The 22,034-nt window shown below is 43.5% G+C and overlaps 2 protein-coding genes across 5 annotated transcripts in view; one reads left to right on the top strand and one right to left on the bottom strand.

The window, feature by feature from the left end:
- LOC121724978 (cyclin-dependent kinase-like 5) overlaps positions 1–18,108 on the bottom strand; it is a 55,782-nt gene extending 37,674 nt beyond the window's left edge. For both annotated transcript variants that reach the window (XM_042111998.1, XM_042111999.1), the window contains exons 1-3: positions 18,026–18,108; positions 11,029–11,257; positions 6,200–6,234 (exon numbers count right to left, since the gene is read on the bottom strand). In XM_042111998.1, the coding sequence (XP_041967932.1) occupies positions 6,200–6,234; positions 11,029–11,065 (72 nt within the window). In that variant the 5' untranslated portion in view covers positions 11,066–11,257; positions 18,026–18,108. The remainder of the gene's footprint in view (positions 1–6,199; positions 6,235–11,028; positions 11,258–18,025) is intronic.
- Positions 18,109–19,595: 1,487 nt separating this feature from the next.
- The window catches only part of LOC121677391 (sex comb on midleg-like protein 2), a 29,472-nt gene continuing 27,033 nt past the window's right edge, over positions 19,596–22,034 (top strand). For all 3 annotated transcript variants that reach the window (XM_042056079.1, XM_042056080.1, XM_042056078.1), the window contains exon 1: positions 19,596–19,701. The gene's annotated coding sequence lies outside the window, so the exon portion shown is untranslated. The remainder of the gene's footprint in view (positions 19,702–22,034) is intronic.

Below are 22,034 nucleotides of genomic sequence, written 5' to 3'. Positions count from 1 at the left end.
CGCCGCGCCCCCTTCCGTCCTCTACCATTCACTCTGGCCGATATGAGGCTGTGGGGGGGGGGGGGGGGGGGGGGGGGGGGGTCTCTGGTGGGCATCGACAGGACAGACAGAAGGAAAAACAAACGTACACACACACACTCACACACAACCATAGATACACGTACACATACACATACACATACACATACACATACACATACACATACACATGCACATACACATACACATACACATACACATACACAGACACACACAGACACACACATACACGTACATATACACATACACATACACATACACATACACATACACATACACATACACATACAGAAACACACACACACACACACACTACCCATACATATTACCAAGGATCTCTGAATCGATGTTGGGCCACGGACCATGATCCACTCCTGCAGAGGCACCCAGGCTTTGGAGGAGAGCGAGACATGACAACGCCTACGCAACGTAACGTTGAAATGTCCCGTGCTCCCATAGTGGAGCTTGCCCGGGGTTCTCTTGCTGAGGATCACTGGCACTCCACACTAAAGTCAGTTCAGAGGCAGCAGCACCGGCCGTGTCATCACGAGCACAGAGCACAGCGGCGCACAGCATCGCACGACAGCTGATGTGAGAGTAGGAGAGGAGGGGGCGAGGGATGGATAAATGCGCTGCCAGGCGTGCGCTCCACAGTTGGCCTGCCGCTATTCTGGTGCAGCAGCAGCAGCAACACGAGAGGACGCAGGGCAGAGCGGGTGATGGTGTGTGGCTTTGAAGCGGCCCTAGTTGGCATGGATGCCAGAGACCTCTCTCTGTGTGCTTGCATGTGTGTCTGTGTGTGTGTGTGTGTGTGTGTGTGGGTCTGAGTGTGTGTGTATGTGTCTGAGTGTGTGTGTGTGTGTGTCAGAGTGTGTGTATGTGTGTGTGTGTGTGTGTGTGTGTGTGTGCCCTTGAAGGAGCGGAGGAGGAAGAGGAAGAGTGTGGGAGAAGAAGGTGCACAGCCTGGCTCGAGGTGTTACCAGCCACACCTCACTCATCCAGCATTAGCAGCACCAGAGGCAGCAGGAGAGATGACACCCCCTCCATCTCCCAGTTCTCTCACTCTCTCACTTTCACATCCTTCCTGTCATACTGAGGAATCACTCACTCACTCACTCACTCACTCACTCACTCTCTCTCTCTCTCTCCCCTCTCTTCTCTCTCTCTCTCTCTCTGTCTCTCTCTCTGTCTGTACTATGTTATAGAGGAAAACAAAACTATGAGTCATATATGCAAACAGATATTAATCTAATGGGTGGACACCCAAGGCACACACACACACAAATACACAAACACAGACACAGACACACACACACACACACAACCTCGGCAGACAACTGTGTGATGTATTCTTGGAAAATGCACAGCGGCGCAAACAACACATGGCAGAAAATTGTGTCAGATTCGACATGTGTTAGCTGCAGCGCTATGCGCTATAAATAAAGCCTGAGAGCATGTTGAAGTCCTCCCTGCTTTTGTGTGGCGATAATCAGGGGCCTAATGATAGCGCCACAGTGGCTGGGGCTCTAATGGAGAGCTTGTTGGTGGGTGCAGCTGCTTTTGGAGATGGCTTTGGATCAATCAGAGTGTGAATTATAAAGCACAGTAATTACAGGCTGAGGATGCCGACTACAGCAGCAGCATCCCCAACACTGCCACTACCACACCACCACCACCACCACCACACTGCACCAGCTCGCACCCCTCCCTTTCTCTTTTGCTCTCTCTCTCTTTCTCTCATTCAACATCATGAGGACCCACTTCACACAGAACACTGACTCGTTCTCACACGGTCCCTGCATGATACATACATACTGTACATACACACACACACACACACACACACACACACACACACACACACACACACACACACACACACACACTCACACAATAACATTCTCATTTCCTTTCTGTGCTCTGAGCCCATAGAAACACAAGAGCACACACTGGCCAATCATGCCCAGCCATGCTCTTCCTCCATATCACATGCAGAAGAGGATGTTAAGTTAACCAAGGGTAGCAGCTCTGCCATTCATTTGTTTTATGAGAGAACCAATCTGTGAGCCTTAAAATGACTCCAATAAGACTGACAGTAACACACTAATTATAAGACTGAATGGCATCAATGGTGAAAGCTTCATTAAGCTCTCTGGCAAAGAAGGAGGCTCGGAACACGGAAGTAGGACACTGGTGACCTATCTATAGCATTCTATTTCTATGGTTCTATCTATATGTCTATGTCTATATCTAGATTCTTCACAAAGAGTAGTATGCATGTCCTCCAGTACAGCTGAAGTTAGGTAGTTATGCCAATAGCCCTATTTCACTGTGTCAAACACAGCACAGCACAGCACATTTAATGACGACATACATAAAACAGCATTATGTGCTGACATATATTTTAGTGGTAACAACATTGCTTATACAGCAAAGATGCAAAACATACTTAATAAGCCATATAATATATTTTCTTTTTTCTTCACTTTCCCTGTTTTTTTCTCTTCGATTTGACAAAGTAGATTGAACGTGACCTTTTGCTGATGCTATTATTCCATTAATATCTTAGGAAAAAGTGAGCTGGTCTTTGGAGGAATAGGCTACATCATTATTCACTTTGGGAAGCTCTCAAGACAAGGGAACAGTGTTTCATTTTAAATGGACCAACAAAAGGGACCAGGGTATTAAATATAGATCATGTATCTTGTCGAGCTGGGAATGTAGGCCTCAGAATTATTTTTTCCCGTTGTCGACAAGCTGTGGGCAGCCGTGGCCTAAAGGTTAGCACTTCGGACTTGTAACCGGAGGGCTGCCGGTTCGAACCCTGACCAGCTGGCCACAGCTGAAGTGCCCTTGAGCAAGGCACCTAACCCCTCACTGCTCCCCGAGCGCCGCTGTTGTTGCAGACAGCTCACTGCGCCGGGATTAGTGTGTGCTTCACCTCTCTGTGTGTGCAGTGTGTTTCACTAATTCACAGATTGGGATAAATGCAGAGACCAAATTTACCTCATGGGATCAAAAGAGTATATATACTATACTATACTTATAAGCTGCCACAGACCCCTTATTCTGGAGACTTGTGCTGCGCCATGACTAGCCAGACATTTTATGGCACTTTTTTAAAGTAACAAAAGCAGCTTGTTTTTGTTGTTTTTTTTCCCAGCCATGAGGATTGCACATAAAGAAGCATATAAAACTCAATGGAAAACCCTACTGCTGAGCCTAATGTCCTGGGACACTGGTGTCGCAAACAACAGTACTGTACTCTGCCGAGGGCCTGTTTACACAAGTTGTTTTCCAACAGTGATGGGAGACTTGTGTGAATATACATTTCATGAGATGTTTTGCTGGTTTACTATGGATGAACAAACTGTGGTTTGCTATCGGTAGATGACTTACTATGGGCAAATAGTCACAGTTTGTACACTAAGTTTGTGCACTTAGTGCAACTTAGTGAACAAAAGAAGCAGAAGTCAGCACTATGAAAACACACCCTTTCAATTTGAACGCCATCCATACAATGGCTCTGTACAGAACACATCGACACGTCACCAAATCCTATGCAGTGTCCTTACCGAGAGGGCACACACAGTTGATTATCTCAATGTCTTTCAAAAGTAAATGACACTGACAAAGCGGCCCTGTTCGTTGGCCTTGGCCCCGCGCCAGACGTAGTCACCCCACTGCCCTTTGGTGAGCGAGATTCATGGAACTCGATCGATAGATGATATTAGGCCATCAACAAACACAGCGGGAGTTGTTTGTCAGTTTGAGAGTCATGACCCACCAATAAAACCTATTGACCTCCATTTGAGTTTTCTCCCTGGCTGGTCGATAAGCTGATTGATTGATGTCGGCCTGCCACTGCAGGCAGGTGAAGGACACTCGAGGTCGTAGGATTTGCTTGTTTGGGTTGTGAGTAAACCAATGCTTTTACATGATGTTGCACTGTGTGAGGGGCTTGGGGGACGAGGTTCCTCTCCTGGCACAAGGAGCAACATTGCTTGAGAGCCAAAAGACTGACACACACACGTCACAGGCATCTCATGGGGGGGTGGGGGGGTGGGGGACTATCACCACACGTTCCTCCACTACAGCCAGCGTGGCGAACAGGAGGAGGTGGAATGCGTGTTGGCCTTGCCCTGAAATAGAGTGACCATCTGCCCTGGTCTACAGGAGAGTAGGGTAGGACGGACAGGGGGGATGGAGGGTGGAGGGTGACACTAGAAGTCACGTCTGGTGATGTGGTGGAATCTAAATAAATCGCTCAGTGCGTGGCCATCCTTCAAATTTGGGGAAAGAGAGAGAGAGAGAGAGAGAGAGAGAGAGAGAGAGAGAGAAAGAGAAGTAGAGAGGGAGAGGGAGGAGGTGGAGAAACGAGTGGGCAGCTCACCCATCAGCACAAAAGTGGCTCTGCAGGAGCCGGATCTGTGCATGTCAGAGACCTGTGAGCGGCGGAGATCCTAAATTGTATTCATAAGCCTCAAGGTTTTGGGCGACAGATTACCTGTCAATCTCAGCCCTAATACATTACAGGTTAGAATGGAATCCTTTGTGTAAGTGAAATACATTTCCTTGTGCTACATTCAACGTGGCATGTCATAATGGCCTTGTGCTGTTTCCCCGGTGATGACAATGGGCCCTGACTCTAGAGCTGCTTATTTTGGCGCCCAGTCTGGAACCCAACAGTGATGGAGGCGAGTTCTGGCCACACGTTCACATGAACATCTGCTGTATTCATGTTCCCCCCTCACATGCAATATGTCCCTTTCACATGGAAATAGTGGGGAGATTGTGAGGCAGACATTCAGTAATGTAACACCAAAGCTTCACATATTTAGTAAATTAAATAATGAATAAATTAAGCAAACAAAAATATGCTATTTTGGTCCTCCCTTCAAAGGGCTTCTGTTATCATGTATTAGGATGCACTGACTACGTCTAGGTTGAACGCAATCCCATTTTATTTTCTCTTGGTTGTTGGTGACAAGCCAGAGAAGTAGACAGCAGGATTTTCAGATTGTCCATCTCGAGCCAAAAAAAAAACCTCAGACATCACACTTCCTGGAAGAACTACCCACTATGGTACAGCACAGAAGACAGAGGACACCATTATGTGACACTCAGCTACACTGCTCACCCAACACTCTCGCCGCGAGAAAAAAAAAATACTGCACATTTCCTCTGTGACATCAGAGCAGTATAATTAAACGCAAACAAACTAATGACTCAGCCCTGTCTTAAACTCCCATCAGATGCCAAATCCAGCTTTAATTAATTGGAATCCTGGAGCATCATATTTACATGGCTGATAGATAGCTAAACCTCCCCCCGCTGGTCTAAATTCAGCTCTTGCAGGATTAAGGAGCTCTCACCCATATGCTTCTATCAGCAAAAATACAGGCGGGTCCCTCACCCTGGTTAATCTAAATGCCCCCCATGCATGATTCACAGCGTCGGCTTTGAACTTTAAAAGAGAACTTCCTCCGTTGATTAAGTGAAAGGTCGTCATGTACACAACTCCAAATGGCTTTAACTAATTCTGTTAAACACGTATTCCAGAGTGTATAGGGTGATATGACTATTCCTCACATTACATAGGATAAAGCACCCTCTTAAGAACTGTTGCAATATTTACATTCAGTCTTTCCTTAAAGGTGCTCTAAGCGATGCTGGGTAACGTCACTTCTGCTGACTTTTAAACAAAACAGAGAGCTAGCTCGCTACTTCCTCCCCCTCCCTCCCGTGCTGCTCCCGTGCAATTGAAACTCTCGCTAAACGCGCATCTCGTCTGTGATTTGCTGGAACAGTTTGCTATGTTTTTATGGGCTAGGTTTGCCCAAGTTGTTTTTGTTGCCGTTTTTGGAGCCTGGGCTGTCCACAGAGATTGCGTTTTTTTACAGTGTATTCAGGACACAGACAGCTAGCGGTTTGTTAGGTGATGTTTGCAGTAAGTGACATAAAATGTTTTAGCCTAAAAAACACGTGGCATCACTTAGAGCACCTTTAATAGGTCTCCAAACACTTCTTCATTGATCATTGCAGTTTTATCAGTAGTCCAAGAAAATATCTTCAAACAATGTTTAAATTGGAAATATACACTAGTATAGTACAAAAGATTCTTTTAGTGTTGTGACTGGAAAAAGGAACATTTTCTTACCTTGTGTCGACACTTCAGGACTACACCATAGGCTCCTGTGGACGTGTGAAGTAGAGAAGAGCAGATAAAGCCATCAGCAATCCCATCACACTTCCTATAATCATTCTATATTTTCCATGCAAATGATGTCTTGTAGAATTTGACAGAGGGCTGCTGTTCTCTCCCATTAACACGGAGAGAGCAGCATGTACAATGAGCAAGCTCAATTATTAACATGTCTCTTTTTTGAAGGGGAGGGGGTGCGGTGGGGTGGGGGTAGAAATAACACTTCACACATTCACTGTGTTTTCCTAGCCTGGGATTACCGACCTACGACCTTTCGGCAAATTTGGGATTTGCTTTGCAGGTATATCTAGCCAAAAGGCCATTGAAGCTCATTTCTAATGTCCCTAAAACATGGGCATGCAAATCACTAATCCGGCATGGACGTGTTTTTCTTTGGAACTGAGTAAACAACTGCATTTAAAACCTTGGTTTACAAGATTGTTACAATTTTGAAACGATTTGGTAAGAGCTTAATGTACCAATTTAAGTTTAATTTCACTGCTAGTTATGTCCCTGCTGGAAGTCGTAAATCAATGAACCTTTTCCAGACCCACACCCAATTGTACAATTGTGAAGGTCTGGGTGTTCCCAGGCTAGTGCTTTCCTTTTGTCCTCCTTCATTTCATTTTGTGATAATATGTGAGTGAATGGCAATCTGCGGATGGAGATGATGACTTGCGGGGCTGATTTAAACGTTGGAATGGTGTCACCTTCATTGACAAATCTGACATTCAGACAAATAGGACGGCATTAAGGGGAATTTGTTGTAAGCGACTGTCGCCGAGCCGTCTGTCGAGAGGTGCAGGAAGGAATACATATGAGCTTGCCCGTCTCGGCGCCCACTGCAAAGGCAACCGGAGTCGGGAAATTCAGCCCTCTCGAGTTCAGCCATGGAGTGAGGCATAATCAGGTGAATTCAATTGTACAAATATAAACATTCCTCGGCTTCTAAATCCAACGATGGTATATCTTTGCTTCATCCATAAAGGATGAAGGGAGGGAGCTGATCTGTTTTGATCAGCCAAACTATGCACAGGCCTATGGGATACCTAATCTGAAATTATGAAGTGCTTTGCACAATTAAATATTGCAATTGGCTTAAACTGCTGTTGAGGGAAATGACAGGGAGATTAATGATGACAAATGGACATGGCACCTTATTAGCTGGTCAATCAAACACCTGTGCAAGCAAATAGGAGTCGTGTCAATTAACGCATCAGTCAGTAATTGTCTTTTTATAGGTTGTGGAACAAATCAATAGCCTAGACATGCTTAATTGCATCAGATGCAGTGAGATAGCGGCTTAACACACACAGGCCGGTGAGAGGCAGCTGAGGCCGTGGCTCTAGCTCAGTGGAGTGCGAAATAAAACATGATTCTTGGAGCGTGTGTGTGTGGGTGGGAGAATGGGGTGGAGGGGGTTTAACTAGGTGGCAGGGGCCGCGAGTCTAACTGGGGCACTCAGCAGGCGATGGCAGGGTCTGGCGGTGGCTCCGATTGCCATCAGCTCTAGTGTGAAACTCGGCCCCTGGGGACCCCCCGGCTTTCTGGAGAGCAGCTCTTCCTCCTCCCAAGCCTCTCCAGAAAAAAATCGGCAAATCAGCGCTGCACATCTGAAAGCTCAAGAGATGAGCTCTCCAAATACCCCTAGGGTGTTTGGGTCAGAGAAAGTTGTGTGGATATGGTGGTGTGTGTGTGTGTGTGTGTGTGTGTGTGTGTGTGTGTGTGTGTGTGTGTGTGTGTGTGTGTTGGGGTGGCGGGGTCTTGGACCTTTCCAGTCTTGGGTATGTGAACTTGGCTTCAGATATAAGTAGTTATAGAGTAGAAGTCAAAGAAGTGCCCTTCATCTTCAAAGGATTATTCTTCAATTAAAAGCCAAGAGATTCTACTTCAGCATAAACAACCATCTTAACGTCCTCTTAAGAGTGAGATAATTCCAGAATGTTCAAACCGTATATGGAAATGAGGTCATGTGTGGAATTGTGCTGCAGGTCTACAGGTACAGACTGATCTCTAATGTGCGCTCAAGGGAACATTTCCACCCACTCAACCTGATGGGCAATGTTCACTCAATGATAAAAGACGACACAGGCAAATCAGACAGGTGCTGTATATAACTATTCAACAGGCGAACTTAATTCTCTTGTTATGCCGTGAGAACATGGGCTTTGTGGTTGCATTGTAAGATTGAATGCAATGAAATTACATGATAAATGAGAAATGTGTCATCTTCAATGGTTGGTGTCTCAATGGGCCTTTACAATAGCTGAATGCTGTCAATTACACAATGCGTAACATACATTTTTGGTGGACTAAAGCTCCAAAGAGGCAGGTTGATTATGCTCTAAAAACAATCTTTCTCTGTCCCAAATAATAATAAAAAAGCTGCTCAGAGTGTTATTAAGGTAGCAGGATGCACCCAGCCCCTACCAGGACACACTGCTCCTCCATCATGGACACACTGCTCCTCCATCATGCTCCAGTTGGAGATTTTCTCTCCACTCCATTCAACCCAAATAATTGATTGACCCCAGCCTGGGCCACAAAACCAAACTAGCCATCACGTCCCACAAGTGGGGCACTCAGACACGCATGCACACACACGCACACACACACACACACACACACACACACACACACACACACACACACACACACACACACACACACACACACAGACTACAGAGAATATAAACTCTCCCTCACCTACATGTGCATACACGCAAAAAACCCTCACATGTATAAAATGTACACTTAAAATACACACACATACAAAGAGAGAGAGAGAGGGAGAAAGAGAGAGAGAGAGAAAGAGAGAGAGAGAGACGGGGAGACACATGCACACACAATAGAAAAACACTGTTTCACACACACCAAATAACACGAACAAAAACACACACACACACACACACAAAGTGAAGTGACCATCTCCTGCTATGAGCCACCCAGTGTTTGATTGGATCGCTCATCCTCTCGCCGGCTCAATGCAGCATGAAAAAGCCCAATGATAATTTCGCAGTTAAACAGTATTAGGTGGAAAGGGGAGGGGCTGGGCTGACTCCCTGGCCATTAGCAGCCCAGACTCTGAGCACCACTGTGACTGGCCGGGCATGGATGGGAGGTGGCAGTGGCCTTGGGGTGGTGGAGGTGGCAAACTGGGGCTGGGGAGCTGGCAGGGTGGCCTGATTACCCCACAGCACTCTGCCACTTTACTTCCTTCAATTAGCCACAGAGGAGCGTCACGGTGGCACTCTCCAGCCCTACAGGATATTTGGGTTAGACTGACGGATACTGATCTCATAGCAGCCCAGCCTCTGACGCAGGGTTACCGCCATGTTCTTTTGGCACTGTGTGAGCTAAGACTGGGGGGGGGGGGATTTTACTGGTACGTCTGTTCCCTTTTCTGTGCAGTGGTGAAGTATTTTTTTCACCCTGCCAATAACCACAAACCCATGGACCGCTGCAGCTGGTGTGAATGCAAAATGCCTGAAAAGATGAGCTATGTCCTTGTCAGTGTGGCTGCTATTTCCCCACTGTGCAGAGAGGCTTCATGGAAATGGTCGAGAGAAGAGCGATTAAGAGGGTGCCAGTGAGGACCGTCCTTTTGTCCTCGATTTCAGCCAAGAAGCACACAGACACATAACTCAAAACTATCAGCAACTATGGTTATACAAGAACCACCAGCCATGAGAAAGCCAAGAGGGCTTACACACCTGTAGATAATTTACTTTGCCAACAGATGGGAGAAAACAGGTTTATTAGTGGCAGCTCAGAGATATAGCAGGGGAAGACAGAAAAGAATAATGTGTTCTCTCGTTTGTGCATTTATGTGCGTGTCTGTGTGTTTGTGTGTGTGTTTGTGTGTTAAGGGACTAGGGGACTGTGTGTGATGCGATGAGAGTGGACTGCAGAGCTAGATTAGGTTGTGCGTTACAAATTAAAGTTGCATGTTTGAAGGCAGCGACTATGCAGCGATGGTTCACTTTTCTGACATGGGAGGGCGGAAATCTCTTTAAAGTTGGGAACATGATGTGCCTCAAAGCATCATCCAGGTAGTTGATTAAAATAAATACGGTGTGAAATGGCAGAGAAGTGAATAATGCTGTGTGACAAGGCAGTGAACTGAAAGAGGCTAATATGTGGCCAGCATGATGCTCATTGGAATAGGAGTGTATGGCTGCATTCTTCTTCCTGTTCACACAAACACATACACATACAAATACACACCCACACACATACAGCATATTTTTTAACACTGCACGGCACGCTTTTGCTGCAGGTAAATGAAGACATGAGACTGTACACAGTGTACCTGTTTTTAGCTACTTGCTGAACCCAGGTGGCATTAAACCATGGTAATTGTAATTGATAAAGTAATCTACACTTTTTAAATATAGCAGGCAATAAAAATAACCATAGGAGGGCTCCACAATGTAGTGGAGTATACGGGAACCTTTCCCTATATGACTGGTGTTGGAGAACTAGGAAAGGTTAGATGAATCGAGGTGTATAAATAGCATTATCCCCTGACATTTCCCTCTTCAGCCTCATGTAAAATGTAAAGACAGTAGTCATGGTGAAGGTGGAGGGGGGGGGGGGGTGAAGCCAGCACCGCTAGTGACACAGGAATCTCAAAATTCTCTGGCAGGTTTTTCTTCGCAATAGACACACATCTTTTCAGGAGACAGGTGACTTTCACAATGCTTGCACCTGAAGACTGATGAGCAGGCCTCAAAAAAGAATTCTATGGAGTCTATGGGGCAAAAAAGGTAAGAAAAGCCTACCTTCACCCACGATTCCAAGGACTTCAAATTTATTCATCACATCACCGATGGCAGGAGACTTCCTGGAGTTGAAAGGCCACAGGGGTGCAAGCTTGTTAGTGGGGAGATAGTGGAGACGGAGCCTGGTTACAGCAGGTCATGGGGCGGCCCAGCGCATGGTCCTGGGAGTGATCCAGAGGGTGTAGGACTTGACACACGCCACATTTTCCCCACAGGCACCCACCATCGGCTAGACAAAAAGCAAAACATACAATAAAATTTGACGTTTTTTTTTTATTTTACATTTACATTTCTAGTGGAAATACACTGAAAGTGTCTATGCAAAATACCCAGGAACCACACATTGAATAGCCCCAAGCAGAACTGGAATGAGGGCTTGCCAATCCATTTTCAAGCACTGACTTTTGTTGACTGTTGACTGGCCAGATATGACACTCCATTTCAGAGATGGAGCATTGTAATGGACAGCTTACAATGAGAGTACTCAAGAATGTAGGGTGCGCTCTTTCTAATGGCATGCCACACAGCACAATGTGAACAATGTGAATTGAAAGTCCTTGCAACATCTTTGCAATTCTGCAGTAAAAAGTGGATAAGACTCCAAGAGGATGGTCATAATGAGGCATCAGCACCCACTATTTCCAAGCACTGACTTTTGTTGTCTTCTTAGCTATTCAAAAGTCTGTTATGCAATGGTGTTCCCCAAAGCTCTATCTTGGGACCTCTGCATATTTTTAAACATCTCCACACACTAACCTATTTACAGGCCAAACATCTACACTTCAGACATCCACACATTCTCAAGATTCGTCATAACTAATAGTTGCACAACCATCACACTGTTTTTTTCCCAATAAATACCTTCATATACTACTGCTGCTAGTGCAAAAGAAACTTAACGTGTAGATCCTGTCTCGTGAAATATGGAAATATGCATGAAAAACATGTTTCTCAGCACCCAAAGCATTTCTTGCCATAAACAAGTTTATCCAGAGATGTGTCTGATCTCACCTGCAACCCAATGCGTATCTGATCTCACACAGAGTAAACCTATGCATGCACCACACTCCATCTTCACCTATCTGCCACCAAGTCTCCAAGACCTCCCTCCTCCACCTCCTCCTCCTCCCATATCCCATGCAGCCATGGGGCTAGCTAATCAGCATGAATGCAAAAAAAAAGCTGCAGCTCTAAAATTAACTTGTGGTTGTTGTAAACAAGCCAGAGCGAACAGAGAATGCAGCTGCGTGTGATGGCTGACACTGTGGTGAAACACAGCTGATCGATGGAGGCACTTTGAACAGCGGCGGGGGTGGACGCAGGTGAGCAGTGAGCACATCCCATGGGAGCCATCTGGAGCACATGCAGAGATACAAGCATGATGATGCAGTCCCAGTAAACCGAGGACTTGTGTCGTACTACAGCTTGTGCTATGCTTACGTACACAACAAACAATCTATCAGTGGCTTTCTAAACAGATCAGCCTAGAGATGGAAGTAATAGGCCTACATGCTATGTTGTTTGATGAGTACATTTTGGAACAGGCTGTTTCCTTTGATTAATTCCCCCATCTATACAGCTTTTTCTCTTTCTTTCTCTGTGTCTTTCACTCTCTCTCTCTCTCTCCCTATATCCACCCTTCTGTCTTTCTCTCTGTCTCTACTCCCCCATTTGCATTCTCTACTGGAATCCAAACTGTTCCTGGCTCATTAACTGATTTTCCAGCAATCTGCAGAGAGAGCCTCGCTGTGCTCACTAAAATACCACAGAATTTGCAGAATTGGTGCTCCCACTTCCAATACACATGGTGGGAAGTGTTTTAATGGCTGGCAGTTTGTGTTTAGCTTCCCCCTTCCGATGACATATGCAGCCAACGTCTGCCACCGTGGCCTATGATAATAAGAGCTTTAAAGAGGGGAAAAAAAACAATCTTTCCCAGGCATCTTAATCAAATTCAAATTCCATTTGTGACACGCCATCCAATGCCTTTATATCCTTTTATTCATAAATCATGAAAACAATGGATTGGTGCATGCATGCAGGTCAAATCAATGTTATTTGATATCTCAATGTCATTATGTCTTAAAATTAGCTGGTCCCATTTCTACTGGAAAAAGGGAATATTTTTTCCTGGCCAGATATGACACTCCATTTCAGAGATGGAGCATTGTAATGGACAGCATACAATGAGAGTACTCAAGAATGTAGGGTGCGCTCTTTCTAATGGCATGCCACACAGCACAATGTGAACCATGTGAATTGAAAGTCCTTGCAACATCTTTGCAATTCTGCAGTAAAAAGTGGATAAGACTCCAAGAGGATGGTCATAATGAGGCATCAGCACCCACTATTTCCAATACAAAATATATTGCTAGAAATGATTATCAAGTTGTTTTTTTTTTTTTAAAGAGTTGACCGAATAGACTATAAGCTAAAACTGAATGGAGTTCACAAAAATGTATAATGCAGCTCAAATATAATGTCCATATACCATGCTGTTCAGAATATCAAACAGATCTGAACCGTATGGTCCTTTCTTCAGTTTCTTCCCCAAGGCAAATGCTGCTGTATTATTGAAAAAGCGCAACATGTCTTGAAGTCACGCTGCCTACCAACAGCTTCGCGCCTTGGGGCAAACTATAAGCTCTGGCAAACTACTAATCTAACATGGTGAGCCATTATAAGCTTGAATATTTAGCAACACCATGAGGACATATAGCATTCCATTGTCCACTGTATGTGATTCAACTCAACCCTGAGTTGAATTTACATTTCAGAATGTAAAACTTTAATTTAATGTCTTACATTCAATTAAACAGATATTTGTTTTCCACTCACTGGTGGACAAACTGGAGAGGATAAATCATTTCTGACTAAAATAATATTTATTTACATATCAAAGTCTGACAGACTAGTGGGTAGCATGCTGTGGCCTACCACAGACACTAGACTCTCTTCTATCCTTCTTTATAATGCACATTCTAAGACAACTGAGTCATCCTGATGTTCCCACCCACCTCAGCCCACTGTTTCAGGCTGTTTCACACATGACTTAAACCTGTCATCACATCATGAACACACTCTGTGGTGTCCCTCTCGCTATTTCGTCACTTCTCAGTCTGATCGAGATGGAGAAAAACCTGCATAAACAACACACACACACACACACACACACACACACACACACACAAACAGTTCTTCCTCCACCTCCACAAAAATGAACAACTGCGAGGAAAATATAACCACGCCCAAACAAGATGACTCACATCTTCTGTTACTGATTATGAACCAATAAATCGGTCCACAACATCTTTTAATGTCTCTGGGCACAGAACCAACAGCAAAGAGATATGAGCAATGAATGCAGCAGTTGTGAGCTGAGGACTGCAGTTGTCAAGTTCATCAGAGTAGTCTCCCGCCTGGACAAAAGCCTGTTTGAAATAGGCAGGGCAGGCAGGTGGCTAAGACTGGGCCCTAGCGATCTGTTCTCTGCCATCCTCTGTTTAGCCAGCCTGACTGACATGGCCATCTCCTCAGTGGACCTGTGCAAACTGTCTGGACACGCAATGGGCTGCAGTGGCCTGGAGGCAAAAGCCAAGGATGGCACGGAAGAAGCTGATTCGGACAGGGGCAGTGATGGAAGGTCAGGCCGATAGAGTGAGCACAGTTGAATATAGACTGTACCGATTTATTGGGTCAATTCAATGACCTTCAATGTGGGGGTGAGAATGGAATTATAAAATATGGAATTATGTTCTTTCAAAGTGTGATCCTATAGTGATCCAAGTGTAAAACTACTTAGTTACTAACCAGTGCAAAATCGGCGGTTAGTTAGCAGTGAGCTGAAAACATACAAGTTTTTCATGTGTACAATGAGAGATCAGCATGACGATTGTCATATCACTGTGTAAATTATTTCACTTGTTTGCTGACCAGCATCCGCTCATCAACAAATGAGGTAGGGCCCATTCCTACAGAGCCTCCTCAAACATGTGGCTTCCAATCTGTCAGAGTGAATAACAGCTGCATGATGTGAGCAAGGGGAAAATTGGTAGCAAATTGTCTAGCTGACAAACACATGCATCTTGATGAAGAGTGTGTGCTTGATGGCTATATTAATCTGAGCAGACATGTCGAGATTCTGCAGCAGGGGACCGCAGTGGAGATATGCTCATCATGCAGCCCGGTGGAATGCCACTTGGATTACCTCCACAAAGACAGAAAAAGCACCAGCCAATCGTGAATGTCCATTTCATTATGAAGCGAGTTTGTGCCGTTTCATTGAACCTCTTCAGAGCCAGCTATTTTCATGGATCCATTTTGTCGATTCAGTTTACAGTCCAAACCAGACTAGTTCTGTGAATTACTTTGTGCTATCAATTTGCAGAGAATGAGCTGCTGGCAACAGGCACTTAATTGTATCTAATTGTTAAAAGGATTTGGAGAACAATGACCAGCTGCCGGATGTAATTTGATTGCATACATTCCAGGCAGGCATCCACAAAGAGATGAAAAGAGGTAAATTGAAAACACTTTCTGTTTTCTTCCTATAAAAGCCCACTTTTCAAGGTTAACATACAAGAGATTAGTGTTTTGTGCTAATGAGATGCATTTAGAATAATTGGTAGATGACAGCTCTTGCACTGAATTCATCACAGAAAAAAAAAAACATTAAAATACATTCTGCTTGAGATATTGAGTAAAAAGATCATCAATCATCGTTCTCTGCACTAGGCAAAGGCATGACATTACCTTCAAAGTCAGCATACCAAAACCAAAACAAACACAAACAGGGCAGCAAAGGCAAACTTTTAAAATTCTACGAGAGGAAACAGTCAGAGGTCCATTACTCAAAGTGAGTCATACAAAGACAGTTGTAATGATGTCATCTTGTTGTTAGCCCCCCCCCCAAAAAAGCACTACTCAGCAACGCTCTCAAGTGTAGCAAGCAACAGTCATATTTTGCAGGCACACGCACACCTGTATGGCCTGAGACCACTGGAGAACCATTCACATTTTTAGAGAAGATGACCAGCGCTCTACTTTCAACACACTTGTTAGAAACTACTTCAGGAAGACTGCAATAATGAACGCAGGAAGACTCTGAGAGAACAGTGCAGTTAACCGTCATGATCAGAACACTCTGCGTCAAACAACAGGATGAATCATGTGTGGTAATGAACCGTTGGTAGCATTCAGATGCTCACAGCAACAACACCTAAACATTCTCTTGTAGCCATTTATTTTGACCACTATGGACTACATAAAGACCTGTTTTTCCCAAGAGAGTGTGAGAGAGAGAGAGAGAGAGAGAGAGAAAGCAAACAGAATGAGAGAAAACAAAGGCTTAGTTAATGATATATTACGAGGTTCAGAGAAATGTCAAAGTGCTGCTCTTATAACATGGCCATTTTGCTTTGGACGAGCTCAAAATTAATTGGATTCTGAAAGCCCCTTTCATTTGACAGCAATATTGAATCTGGCAAGTATATGCCAATTTTATTAGGCAAGGTAGGCTATTTCTCAAAATGTTCTTTGCCAGTTCGCATCAGTAAAGGGGTACACATTTCATAATGACAAATTATGGTGCAGAGGAATTGCCAAATTTCCACTGGATTATCAAAATAGCCTGAGTGAAAACAGACCACTTTAACATGACTTCATGAGGAAATCAAGTTAAATCCTCACCTACTTGTGTCAGTGCCAGACCATGCAACTGGTCTCAGTGGACATGTTAAATGCAGGGCAACTGTTTGTCAGTGGTTTTGCAAAACACGTGTCATTTCAAGCAATAATGGAGCAAATGTCAGAGCAGTCTAAAAATCTTAATGTCCTATGGATCGTTCCTCTGTCGTACATAACAGGATCTAGCATGAAGGAATGCAAACCGGTTATCTGAGAGGTGAAGAAGATATTGTGCTTTTATTTTAGAAGGTCCTATAAGCATGTGGAAAGATTCTAGTCTGTAACCTAACTCTGGAGGGGTGTTTGCACCATGTTGTAACACATCACACCCCCAGCTTCTTTTTATCTGTAAGACAAGGCAAGGACCCTGTTGCTAGAGACAAATCCTCCCACTCCCCACCTCCTGAACAACACTTAAACATGTCCATTGTGGCATGTCATGAAATATGAGGGCAAATGCTGTATTTCTCTGGCACCAAAAAGATATCCTCGCCACACAATATTTTCATAGTCGACGCAATCTGCTCAGATGCGTAGGTGTTAAAGACAATTACAGACTGGAAAAATGTACTGAGAGGGAGAAACTTAAGAGTACAGCAACGACGATTCATTTGGCTATCTTCTATAAACATCAACACAATATTACATGAAGTGCATCACTTCTATAGGATAGTCTCTTACTGCTCTAAGAACGGAAATATGGATACGCAGTATCAATTATTCGTGGTTCTTATGTTCCACATCAGTGTGTGTTTGTCTGTGCGTCTGTGTCTGTGTCTGAGTGAGTGTGTGGGGGTATGTAACGAACCCGTTATGACAGGGAGGGATAGGCTGCTGTTTTAGGAATCCAGCTAATTAATGTCATTAGACATTATCTATATCGTTTCACAGGTAGAGGCATTACGAAAAAACTATAACTGCAATTCTATGATAGCCTTTCTCAGATAGCCCACTGCCAACTGTAGGCTACAGATGTGACTTCTGCGCACCGCATTCATTTTGGGAACAGTTTAACACCCCTATTCACTCGCTCGCAACTAAACGTTAACAAATATTATCCATCAAACCCCTCTGCATGTTAGTTGACTATTACAAACTATTTTCTCTTTCTCTGTAAAAACAGCTAGTGGACCATAAACGCTGTGTTGTTACCTTATTGATACGGTATCCTAGCTTGGTTAGTTCTACAACTGTTCACGACATTCTGGTCCAAATAAAAATGTGGAGTTTTGCAAGAGTCTAATCATGATATGAATAACCAGCATAACAGCAACCGAAACAACTTCACAGAAAAACAAATATAGATACTTACTCAAATGTTGCTAATTAATAAACTGCACCCACTCGCATCCTCCTCTGCTGATATTTTCATTGCAGCGGCAATAGTAACCAAACCCCTCAGTTGACAACCTACCATAGCGAATAGCAACCATTTTGACTGGCGTAACGGTATCCAATCAAAATGTATCCCAGGATATTATGCAAACATCACTGTTCAGAGTAGCCAATAAAAATGGGAGAAAGTCAAAGTATTCTGGGGGTGTTCCATAAAGGCGGGCCAACGCAATTCCTCAAATGTTGATACATCATCGAAGTTTACCAAGCTGTGCAGAAATGCAAGCGATCTGTAGACTGCACACTATCAGTGTAATAGCAATTTCACCAAAGTCACTGCATAACCTACTGACAACAGAAGAACGCTGATAGGAATGGGTTACAGTCATAATTCAACAGAGTCCTGTCGGCAATCTAACCTGCAACCACATACAGGCCAATGCAATTTCTGGTTGTTATTTTGGAATGTGGAATATAGCCAAATATCTTGAGCCAAAACATTTTAGCAGGCAATATTTCGACCTTCTCAGACTTATCAGGGAGGTGGTTGTGGTTGTAATATTTATATTCATCATCTAGCATTCAGTGCAGTGGCCTGGATACAGATCATGCATAGGCTACTTTTATTCCCCTCTGCCATCTACTGGCCATGAAGAGACTGTGCAAGATCTACCTGCTGCGCCATTAGTGTTATTTCCATGTTTCTTAGGTCTGTAACAACTGAGTTCTCATGAGTTTGAGTTTCTGAGTTTAGTGACTATATTGGTATTTAAAGCCTGTGAATTATGAAAATAGTAGCTTTGCAGCAATCATATTCAAATCGCGGACAGCTCTAATGTTTAGAAAACATATCTATATAGACTAGCCAAACACTAAACGCTGCATGATAACAGCAGTCTATTGGTGATTTTATTTTGCTGTTCTTCTTATTTGTTAAGAATGTCTTTCTCAAGCACTCAATATGCAACATGTGCCCAAATTGTAAACTTTTTGGTGGAGAAAGATATATCAACTGTAATTACACAGCCATTCATTACAATTTCTGGCTCTTCTCCTCTCTAGACCTAGCCTACATGTCCCTTTTGACTAGATTGCTTCCTGTCTGTTCCTGAATGCTATATCAGACTTCAGTTACAATTAGAAACAATAGAGCCATCAGATTTTTCAAGCTTCTTTTTTGTGAGAGAAATTCTGATATAGCCCTACTTATAGGCCCTAATAATAATGCTAATACTACTAGCCTACTAGTTCTACTAGGCATAGGCATACTAGGCTAGGCTACTAATAATGGATTTATTATGATTAATGAATTATAGGCCATCTGATGCTTATTGGCTGACGGATGTCTATTCCAGACTATAATTTCATCATTTATTTCTCAAGGTCATAATGCCATATCTGAATTCAGAAAAACTGGGTTAATGACACTGTGCCGAAAATGATCATTTCAGACTTTAAACACAGATGTGAACACAACCTGAGAGGTTTGACGTCTGTGGGCGGGGACCCTTACTGTAATATAATTATCTTTGTGGAAAACCCTACACGTAATGTTGCTTCTGGCTGGACATGCGCGTAGGTGATCGAAATATGGCGGCCCAAGTCTGACGAAAACTATTGAGATCTGCCCATATTTCGACAAAAATAGCTAAGGTAAGTCTATATTTACAGTGTTTTGTGTTATCCCATACGATCGAATAATGACAAGGACCACATGTGACAGATTTTGGCGTTGAATGTGCCTAAACGAAAGGGGATTTTCACTAATAGGTCGTTTTTTGTCAACACTTCATACCAGTCGTAGCATACGATATTTCTGGGTTTGTGAGCCTTAACTACGGTGCGCTGCTGCTACCATCGGGCGTCCACTTTCACTACGCATTGAGTGAGATAGTCAGAGTTCAAATGTTGTTGGCTAGTTTTATTGCTACTTATTAATATTTCGAGTAGGCTACGTGTTTACACAAGACGTAGGCTAAGTTCTTAATCACATATAGGTTCGCGGATGCGGAAAAGGCTAACCCTACACATAATCTATCGGCATGTGTTCCAGGGTATTGGGTATTGGCTAATATTTGTTTACCCGGATGAGTAAAGACTTCTTGTCACATATTAGTCACGTTCGAGGTGACTCATCCTCGATGTTAAATGTAAATTCTCTATCATTAGTTTTATTTGTAACGCAGCAATTTGTTTAAATCATATCCATACTTGATTACATGCTGTCTGTTTCTAGCCTACACGTTTCCACACCAAATAGCCTAGCATGTAACATTGTTTTTAGAAAGCCGTTTAAAATGTAATCAGTTGTAGACCTAGATACATATGTTTCACAACTAGGTAAGATGATGCTTTTGAAGATGCTTCTGGAAGTTGCAACAGTGTGGAGCAACAATGTTTCTTTTTAGTGACGTGTAGATTCTGATTCGAAGACTCCAACCTGTAACTTGGCCTACATAAAAACAAACCAAATGTGCGAAGGGCGTGCGTATGTTATCAGTGTTATGTTTTCGAAATAATGACTGCATCATTGTTAATGCAGGCTTATTGGTTTCATCATCTACATGTACTTTTCAATTAGTTATCATTATTTTGAAAAGTGTTACACAGTTTAAAGTGTTCCCATTAAAGTTCCTAAAAATATCTAACTAGAGGGATGCTTTTGGGAAACGTTGACTTCCCCCTTATTGGCTCTTGCATATGTAGGTACTCCTCCTTTGCGCCCTAAAACCTTTGCCTAAGCAGAACATCTTAATGTGCCATGTCTCTTGCGAATGTGGAAGATTCCCTCTTAATTCCGCCTGAGCCCAGGGCATATCCACAGGGATGAGGCAGCCGCAGAGGAATGCATTTCTTTCTGACACTGAGCCGTGTATCCACAGGACGAGCAATGCTGTAGTGGAGTGGAGAATGAAAGTCCCTAGTTTAGTAGTTGAAAGGGGAAGCACCGCTTCCCAGATTCATTTGGTAATATGGTGTGTTCTATTTAGGTTAGCCTACATTATTTCCCAGATTGTTAACGGTGTGACACCTGCATTTTAGTTCTCTGGTAGTTCTATTTATTCCATGTATGAGTGTCTCTCTCTCTCTCTCTCTCTCTCTCTCTCTCTCTCTCTCTTTCTGTCTGTCTGTATGCGTGAAATACAAATTTAAACTTAAAATTCACTTGTAACGTGAGAACAAGTTGTGGGCTTTAGACTTTTTTTTTTTGTTTGTTTTTTTTTTTTTTTTTTAAAGAAAAATTATGCAAAGGAATCAGTCTTGTCATTATATACGTTGTTAAAATAATGTGTTCATTTGAGGATAGTCGTGTGTGTGTAAGAGAGAGAGTGAGGGTCCTTTTAGCATTTTTCTGTAACCACAACTGAAGCCCACCTTTGATGCTATCAGGCACCTGGTCTACCCTGAGCCGTTTGAGACTACACAGGTGACAGGCTTCCGTCTGCTGACTCTCATGTAGCATAATTTTTCAGTTTGGACAGGAGTAGAATGTCAGATCCATGCCATAGGGTTTGGATTAATGAAAAGGAAGTAGTTTAGTCATAAATATGAAAGGGAAAAGGGAGTGTGCTTCGTATTAGGCCTGAATGAGATCCATCTGTAGAGATGCGTAACACATTTGTTTTTTCTTTCTTTCTGCTCTCTTCTTTTTTTTCTCCTGCACCTTCGCTCCCCAAAATTCTGAACTACCATTCCTAAAGCAGCATTGTAGCAGACACTTGACAAGTTGTGGCTGTGACGTGGTTGTATAAGCTGAGTCAACCCCCCCCCCCCAAACACACCACAGGTTTACCTGCCTGAGTTAGTATCACCTTTATCTTTAGCTGTGAGCCGAAGAATTTGGGCTATGTGTGATGGCTCCAACACGGTGGGATTTTTATCATGCAAATCAGCTATTTTTCACAGAGGTCACCGAGTATTGTCAGTACAAAAAAGGAATGTTGCTACCTAGCTCGAGTTCCTGCAGCCAACAGCTAGAGCAGCTA

This window comes from Alosa sapidissima, chromosome 12 (assembly GCF_018492685.1).
Source record: "Alosa sapidissima isolate fAloSap1 chromosome 12, fAloSap1.pri, whole genome shotgun sequence".
Classification (NCBI taxonomy): Eukaryota; Metazoa; Chordata; class Actinopteri; order Clupeiformes; family Clupeidae; genus Alosa; species Alosa sapidissima.
This window is presented reverse-complemented; position numbering and strand designations above follow the sequence as displayed.